General features: G+C 37.6%; 1 protein-coding gene across 1 annotated transcript in view; it reads left to right on the top strand.

Annotated features, from left to right (window-relative positions):
* Window positions 1-437: 437 nt before the first annotated feature.
* The window catches only part of LOC106691830 (arrestin family protein Vdup1), a gene marked incomplete at its 5' end in the record, with an annotated part of 11,547 nt that continues 2,278 nt past the window's right edge, over window positions 438-9,706 (top strand). Inside the window, 4 exon segments of the mRNA XM_014437728.1 lie at window positions 438-554; window positions 1,701-1,918; window positions 2,242-2,424; window positions 2,754-2,939. Of these exon segments, the coding sequence (XP_014293214.1) occupies window positions 438-554; window positions 1,701-1,918; window positions 2,242-2,424; window positions 2,754-2,939 (704 nt within the window).

Raw genomic sequence — 9,706 nt, forward strand, 5'->3', positions numbered from 1 at the left:
AAATAAATATGATATACATCTATATACCACTAAACAGAGGTTAGCACAGACTTTAAAAAAAGTAGAACGGATAGAGAACTGACTCACAAGCTTGCTAAAATAATACTAATTTATTCTCCTCTTAACTCTTCTTACATAGAATATCCTTCTTTTTATGCCTAGTTAGGATTAAGGATAACAATAGGCCTTGTCATACTATAACTTAAATACAGACGTACATAGACCTATGTGCAGTTATAACTCAGAATAACTTAATAAAAGTTGTAACGATTTTTGTTGTTAATCATTCAAAAAAATATTTGTTTGTTTTCAATCATTCAAATAATAAATTTATTTTCAATCATTCAAAAAAATAAATTTTTGTTTTCATTCATTCAAAAAAATATTTTTTTGTTTTAAATAATTCATAAAAATTAATTTTGGTTTTCATATTTTAGGTCTGCATTTCCACGTTGTTGGAGAAGGTGTTGTACGACTGAGAAAACATGGGCATGATAGAATATACGATAAAGAAAATTATATTGACTTTCGGATGCGGCTTCTCGGCGAACCAGGTGAGTTCTCTCTACGACCATCGGATAAGGTGGTTCTGGCGCATAATTTCATATATAAACAAATTCAATATAAGTTGATACGAACATATAAATAACTCCCATTGAAATAGAGGGGTTATTACTAGATTTTATAATAGCTGTGCACTCTAACATTTATTTTTTCTCATCAAGTTTTTTAAACAGGTTATAAAATGATTTTTTTTTTTTTTTGTAAAACTTCTATTATAGCTTTCTTACGAAAACAATCAAATCAAGATTGTTCTAGCAAAAATCTTTTAATGAACTTGGTCGTAACATTTATAATAAAAGCTCTTCCAAGAACCTTTTTGGCTAGGAGTTATATAAACAAATTCTTTATTACAATTGTTATTCTTCAAAAAATCTTAGTCAGATTTTTTATTTGTAAATGAGGTACCTTTATTTGTTTGTCTGTGCGCACGCGTAATTAGATTCATACTAATTAAAAGATTTTTAATTTGACAGCTGTTTCCGCAAGTTTTTCTTCCAAAGATCCTACTCCGGTACTCCCGTTTGAGAAAACATATATTTAACATTTTCTGTATTTCTTTATTGAAGGAAGCCAATTATTGTATTTTGGTCATAGAAGGCATCTTTTTTGAATTATTCATTTAAAAATATGGTTTAGTTGATAAGTTTAATCTGAAAACAAGCAATACGTCAAGGAAGAAATTGTAAATACGCAAATTTGATTTTATAAATATTGGACTTAAATAAATACCAATTTAATTATTTTTTCTTTGTTGGTGAGGAAAACAAGCAGGTGCAAAATGTTATAGTATTAACTTATATTTTCAAAACTTATATAAAACAGTTTGGCGAGAACTTATATTAATAGAACCTTTTCTAATAGTTTTTTTGATTTAAGTTCTTGAGGAATATTTTTTAAAAGGTTATTTTGAAAAATGTATTTGTTGAACTTTTATATTAAAACTTAATTAAACTTTATGTTAAAACAGCTAAACTTAAATATTTTTAAAAAGTCTAATAACTATTTTGAAAAATACTTTTATCAATTCAATTACACATATTGGTATTGCATAATTAATTTCTACTGTTTATATTTAGGTATAGTAATTTTATTATATGTTTTTGAACGATAAAAATGTTTCTTGGTTTTCTGTATAGGCCAAGGTCCAGTGCTCTTGTCACCTGGAATCCACAGTTTCCCGTTTAAATTGGGACTTCCGTTGGGTCTACCATCAACTTTCCTAGGTAAACATGGTTGGGTTCAATATTTCTGTAAAGCTGCCCTCAGAGAACCAAATGGTCTTACACACAAGAATCAGCAAGTTTTTATAGTAATGAATCCAATTGATTTGAACCTTGAACAACCTTCCATAGCGGTATGATTACACATTCATGTATCTTAATTATGTAATAAATTAGCTGGTTTTATGAACCCTTTACTGGGCATTAGCTGTTTCAGTTAGGAGAGGCTTTGTTTTATGTTGATACTATTGGAAATTATATATATTTTTGTTATGTTTATTTACTTTCTTTATTGAGTTCTTAAAACACTTAAAAATACAATCCTTATATAAAATAGTTTAACTAAACTGAATCAACAGTTTTGGGTTATAAAAACTAAAAATTCAACTATCTAATGTTTGTATCAATGGAAAAAAAATGTGAAAACTTTAACTTAAATAGATTTTTATTTTTTTAGCAACCCTTTCAGTGTGAAATAGAACATAATTTGGGTGTGAACTGTGTAAGTTCTGGTGTTGTTATATGCAGTGTTTCATTGGACCGAGGAGGCTATGTACCTGGTGAGACGGTGGGAATTTCAGCTCTTATTCAAAACCGCAGCAAAATTACAATTAAAGAGACTAAAGCTTCATTAACTGAAGTAAGTTGGCCTTTTTTTAAGGTATTTAATTGTTCTACTAGTGTTGATATTATGTAACATAACCAGTATTTCAATTTTGATATGAATATAATGTTTCAATACTAAAAATTATTATTAAATTTTATTGTAAAATATTTCTAATAGATAACTACTACTTTATTGTATTGAGATGGTAGTACTCAACAAATTACTAAATTAAATTTAAACTTAATTTATGTTTAGTCACCATGAACAAACTCATTACAAAGTACATTTAAAAAATTAAAATTATAATATATGAAACAGATATATGCTATCTGTTTACTGAAAGAAGTATTTCATTTTATTAGACAATTCAATACTTGGTCAGGAATAGAGTTGTCCAGTCAGAAACTAGAGAACTTGCAGCATTAACAAGAGGAAAAATTAGACCAGGAGCAAATGATGAATGGAACAACGAGCAAATTTACGTTCCTCCCTTGCCACCAACAAATTTGCGAGGTTGTCATTTAATTAGGGTTCAGTATGATGTATATGTAAGTAATTAACTCATAATTTTGTAGAATTTATATAATTTAAGAACATTCATATGGGTATATGTGTGTGTTTTTGTATAGTGTGTGTTTGTGTAAATTATACACCTGTGATATTAAATAAACATAACTCCTTACAGAAAGTTCTTAATAATCGAATGCTTTGCTCCAAAAATAAGTTCTTTTTTTTTAAATATAAGAAGATGGTCAGAGTTGCGGTCAAAAAAAGAACAAATATTTTAAAACTATTTTAATGTCTAACGTTTCGCCCCACTTTGCAGGGCTTCATTAGGGCTAAAAAGATACAAAAAAACTGAGAATATTACAACAATAAGGTAATTTAAGGTAGGATAAATATTATGTAAAAATAAAGTGATAAGAAATTACATATAAATAAAAGGAAGGAAGACATAAAATAGTATCAGTATAAAATAAACTTAAATAAACAATGAGTAAAAGAAAAGAAAAAGAAGAAAGTAAAGATTAAATAAAAGTCTTGAAAGAATAAATAAAAATAATAATAATAATGATATTAAATGATAATAAATGAGCAAAGAACAAATCAGGACCACCTACCTGTTCAAAGCGAAAGGTTGAACAGAAGGCGACAATAAAGCGGAAGCGTGGAGGAGTGGGGAGGAGGAGGCTAGCCGTTTAACGGCTATATTTCTATTTAAAATACGTAAATATTATTATTATTTCATTAGTTCAGGGAAATCAGTTAACTTGGTTGAAACATCTTCTTCACATTATAAAACATAATGTTTCAATTCACTACTAAGACCCTCTTCGGAATTGGGAAAAACAACAAACATTGGTATACAAGATTAGTCCTATCAAACTATTATCTAATATCCATCACTTTAGACCTATACTTTATAATAGTGCCCTGCCTTATTATTTATGTTCCAATACTCCAAGCTATCTTGGATAAAACAACAGTATCATCGCTGTCCCAGGCGCGGACGCACGCACGCGGACAATACAAAAATCTGGATAGCAGCTAATGGATATCCGATGTTAGTGGTAGACCTGCTATTTAGGCTAGTGATTCCCAAGCTATCCAGTAAGTGAATACTGCATCTCACTCCGGCATTATATGGGCGAAGATCAACGACGTGTAAATCTTTAGCTGCTACGCCTATTCCAGCATCACAATAGAAGACTTTACGAATTTGTTGGGTCACATTATCATAGGGGCTAGTTGCCATAAGCGGGTGATTTCAATGCATGGGCAACTGAATGGGGAAGTAGATTAAAAAATCGACGTGGTGGTGTTCTTCTGGATGCTTTGGCACAAATAGGTGATATGTTCCTTATGAACACCGAAACAAACCCGACGTTCACTAGAGTAGGAAGATCATCTATCATCGATTTATCGTTTGTTGGTGGTAGCCTACTACGGATCGCTACTTGGAAGGTTTGTGGATTTTATACAAACAGTGATCATCAGGCTGTATTGATTACACTGGTACGCCTACAAGAAAGAGGATTTGTCGATCGAGAACCATTGGCTGGAACAGTAAAACTTTTGATGGTGCTTCATTCTGTTTAATGCTGGAGGATAAATGTGAATTGAAAGGGTCTGCTGAGGAAAAGGCCCGTATACTGATCTCTTTTATATCTGGGGCTTGTGATTTAGCTATGACCCGTTCAAAGCCTGACAAACATCATTCCCTAGTGTACTGATGGACGGATACTTATTGCCAATCTTCACCAGACGCATCGAATTTCGCATTCGAATTCCAAAGATGCAACGAATTTAGAAGACGTTACCAGCGAGTAAGACGTCTTCCGGAATTTTCTGTTCTGTAGGAAGAGTTCAAGAGATCTAGAAGGAACCTCCGGCAAGCCATTAAAGAAAGCAAACGATGGTGCTGGAAAGAACTCCGTGATGAGGTGAACGCATACCCATGGGGTAGGCCTTACAAAATAGCACTCAGGAAACTAATTAAAGGCACGATGCAGCTCCCTAGGGATCGAGTGATGTGGACAATATTGTCAGAACTCTATGCCCGTAACAGGCGAATACTATTGGATGTATAGACAATGTAAATACAACGGATTTTTCACATTTCACGCAGGTAGAGATAGAAGACATCACCTTGGACCTATAACATGGATAGAGCACCAGGATTGGACGGAGTTCCTAATGTAGCTCTGAAGGTGGCTCTCAGGAAACGGCAAGATCTTTTCATCGGTCTCTTCAATTCTTGCAGTCGTGAAGGCTCAATTCCGAAACCTTGTAAGAGACAGCACCTCGTACTTATTCCAAAGGGTAAGTGAAGGCTGGAAGACCCATCAATCTATCGTACAATTTATTTATTGGATACTAAGGGTAAGGAATTTCAGAAAATTCTTTCCCTCAGGCTACAAGAGTACACGGAGTGATTTAATCACCTCTAGAGGGCTAAATATGGATTTCGTAAAGAGCGATCCACGGTAGATGCTGTTGGATTGGTAGTCGAGATAGCCCGTACAGCAATTGCAGGAGCAGGGGGGAGGAGAGGTAGTAGTGAGAATATGGGGGAGCTAGAACACTTCCGTGGGCAGCCAATCAGAAGCCAGCATTTAGTCTCGTGATCAGTCTCGTGACCTATGGTGGGAGATTTAAATTCAAATTTTCGGCACGACCTACTCTTAACCACTCACGTGGTCCATCACGTGACCAGTCAATGATCATTAGACAGCCAACCGGAGGCTAGTATTTGGTCACGTGACCTCTGGCGTGGGATTTAAATTCAAATTTAGTTAAATTTAGTTTGACATAACCTTAACCATTTACGTGATCATTAGGCCACGCCCTCTTTTAAGCCACGCGACTGTCACCAGGGGTTGAGTGTGCCCGACCGCCATTTTGTTTTTATGCTGTTTGAGAGGCTTACTGGTTTTGGAAGAAGCTGAGTTTATCCGGCCACAATTTTGTTTTGATCGAGTCAGACAACCGGAGGCTAGTATTTGGTCACGTGACCCCTGGCAGGGGATTTAAATTCAAATTTATTTCGACATAACCTTAACTACTTAACTCAAACAGCATGAGAGGCTTACGGGTTTGGCAGAGGCTGAGTGTACCTGGCCGCTATTTTGTTTTTGATCTCCACCATTGCATTATGAGGGTCTCACGTTACCCCCACCACCCATTGCTGAATCAGGTACCCACTTTTATACTACAACCAGCGGCTGAGAGTACTCGACCGCCATTATGTTTTTATGCTGTTTGAGAGACTTACGGGTTTGACACAGGCTGAGTATACTCGGCCACCATTTTGTTTTTGATCGCCATCATTTTATTATGAGAGTCTCACGGCCTTTTTCTTTTCGTCAGCGTCATATTGGTCACGTGACTTACGGGTTTAGTGGCGTGCACTCAGCTTCCATTTTGTTGTTTTTTTTACGCCGCCAGTTTATTAAGAGGGTCTCGCAATCCTCTTCTTTTCCTTCACCGCCGTATTTATCACGTGACTTACGGGTTTGGCAGAGGCTGAGTGTACCCCAGCCGCCATTTTGTTGTTTTTTTAACGCCGCCAGTTTATTAAGTGGATCTCGCGATCTTCTTCGTTTCTTTCGCAGCTAGTTAATTACGAGGGTCTCGCAATCCTCTTATTTTTGTTCACCGCCAGTTTTATTACGAGGGTCTCGCGACCTTTTTCTTTTCGTACTGGTTAAACCTAAAATATAAATACTGATATGTAGGACCTTTATCTTCCAATCCCTTCGATGAATGTTAACAAGGGACGTTGAACTTGCATATCCCTAAAGCATAAACAAACTGAGAGATAAATAGATCTGTTACTATGTAGGACTTTTTTATCTCTCTTATCTTTTAATACTTTCGACTTTGAACTATGATACTTTCTATTTTAGTTTCCCCAGCGGATATGAACAAAGCATCATTTAATTCCCTAAGGATTGCATTTTGAACAGGCAATACCTAAAACATAAACACCGATATTGGTCTCGGTTATCATCTTTATCAGTTAAATCTTAGAGTCGAAGTAATGAAACTTTGAATCACTAATAAATTACTTTTAGGAATAGAATAAGTGACGTCATTATTATCAGCTAAGCGTGTTGGAAGGAATATTTTGAAGAAGTTGCCATAGTCCTTTAATCTAGCGACCAATGCAACTCAAAATTTCGTTTTTATATGCTCCAACTGTCCGATGATGTATGGCCGTCCAATTTCTATATCCCGCGGAAAGTGTAAAAGGAGAGCCCAAAGAGCTACTCTTGTCATTTTCCATCATGCGCTTGGTAAAGCAACACACTACGATCCATATCCAAAACATAGACGGTAGTGCTCCAATTAAGAAAATATCTAGACACGGCCTACTCTCCCCTGATTCGACCAGACGTCTTATATGCGGTGAAGGAAAAGAAGGGGATCGCGAGACCCCCATAAGTAAAATTAAGGCGAACGAAAAGAAGAGGATCGCGAGACCCTATTAATAAAATAGCGGTGAACTAACAGAAGAGTATCGCGAGACGTTAAAAAACCAACAGTGTAACAGAGTGCATGCCACTAAAACCGTAAGTCACGTGAGAAATATGGCGCTGAAAGAAAAGAAAAAGGCCGCGAGACCCTCATTAATAAAACGATGGCGATCAAAAACAAAATGGCGGCCGGGTACACTCAGCCTCTGCTAAACCCGTAAGTCACGTGATCAATATGGCGCTGAACGAAAAGAAAAAGGTCGGGAGACCCTCATAATAAAATGGTGGTTATCGAAAACAAAATGATGGCCGAGTACACTCAGCCTCTGCCAAACCCGTAAGCCTCTCAAACAGCATAAAAACCAAATGGAGGTCGGGCACACTCAGCCCCTGGTGGCAGTCGCGACGAAGAAGGCGTGGCCTAATGATTACGTGAGTAGTTAAGGTTATGTCGAAATAAATTTGAATTTAAATCCCCTGCCAGGGGTCACGTGACCAAATACTAGTCTCCGGTTGTCTGACTCGATCAAAACAAAATTGTGGCCGGATAAACTCAGCTTCTTCCAAAACCAGTAAGCCTCTCAAACAGCATAAAAAAAAATGGCGGTCGGGCACACTCAACCCCTGGTGACAGTCGCGTGGCTTAAAAGAGGGCGTGGCCTAATGATCACGTAAGTGGTTAAGGTTATGTCAAACTAAATTTAACTAAATTTGAATGTAAATCCCCCGCCAGGGGTCACGTGACCAAATACTAGCCTCCGGTTGGCTGCCTAATGATCACGTGACTGGTCACGTAACGGACTACGTGAGTGGTTAAGAGTAGGTCGAGCCGAAAATTTGAATTCAAATCTCCCACCATAGGTCACGAGACTGATCACGTGACCAAATGCTGGCTTCTGATTGGCTGCCCACGGAAGTGTCCTAGATCCCCCACATTTTCACTACTAAAGGGGTTAAGTGTTATGCAGCAATCATCACCCTAGACATTAGGAATGCTTTTAACACTGCAAGATGGATCTGTATAATAGATGCCGTAAGACTATGGCGGTGCCAGTCTATTTTATGAGAGTTCTAAGACTACTTCATAGATAGAGTTCTGTTTTATCTTTCAGATATTGGGCAAAGGAGATAAGAGGTGACTGCTGGTGTCTACAGGGCTCGGTAGTAGGGCCTTTTCTGTGGAATGTCATGTACGACGCAATATTCAAATTGACTATCCCGGAGGGAGCCACAGTTGTTGAATTTGCAGATGACATTGCAGTTGTAGTGGCGGCGAAATACTTGGAAGAAGTTACACTCATCGCTAACCAGGCTGTTGCTACGGTCCGAGGATGGCTGTCATCGGTTGGCCTACCACTTACAGATCACAAGACCGAGTTCTCCTATTCACTAGTAGGTAGCAAATTGAGTCCATCAATGTTACGGTGGGTAGGCACGAAATTCGTCCCCAGTCTTACTTAAAATACCTAGGAGTCATGATCGATTCACGTCTCCGCTTTAATGTTCACACGGAATATATTAGCACCAAATCTGCTAAAGTAGCATCCTTATTGTCACGTCTTATGCTAAACGTTGGAGGTCCTAGGGAGAGAAGGCTTCTTGCTGCTGTTGTCTCCTCAATTACGTTATATCAGCTCCAATTTTGAAAGATGCGATGGTTACCAAATCTTACAGAAGACAGATGGTTTCCGTTTATCTCAGACTTTTCTTAGGGACGGTGAGTGCTTTTCGGACTGTTTCCTACAAGGAGGTGTGCATGATAGCCAGAATGCCGCCTGTGGAACTCCTGGTTGAAGAAAGAAGACTATGGACGACGCTCTCATGTTTCCGGAGAAGAAGAGCGGAAAATTACCATCGATCAGTGGCAACAGTGTTAGGAGGCTGCAGATTCCGGGAGGTGGACTCGCAGGTTAATACCCGACGTTGGTTTGTGGTATGATCGCCGGCATGGTGAGGTGGATTTCTATGTAACCCAATTCTTGACCGGACATGGTTGCTTTAGAGCCTACCAGTACCGATTCAAACTGGACTTTATTTAACTTCCCATCATAATGTCAGACTGTTGAGGAAACAGTGGAGCATATATTTTTAGCTTGCATTCGCTTTGGGGCAGAAAGAAGTGAAGTGGAGAGTGTGTGGAGGAAACATCACACCAGAAAACGTGGTGAACCATATGCAATGCTTAAACCAGTATTGGAACGCAGTGAGGTTGAGAGTGGAAGTGAGATGCAGAAGGTGCGGTTAGCATGAAATACAAGGAACTCATGTGAAGTGAAAAATAAGGCGGAACTCAGCCATTTCCCTCCATGAAGTAATGCCTAACAGCGGTCCCGTGG

This window comes from Halyomorpha halys, unplaced genomic scaffold (assembly GCF_000696795.3).
Source record: "Halyomorpha halys isolate HHAL.00 unplaced genomic scaffold, Hhal_1.1 Scaffold3422.1, whole genome shotgun sequence".
Taxonomy (NCBI): domain Eukaryota; kingdom Metazoa; phylum Arthropoda; class Insecta; order Hemiptera; family Pentatomidae; genus Halyomorpha; species Halyomorpha halys.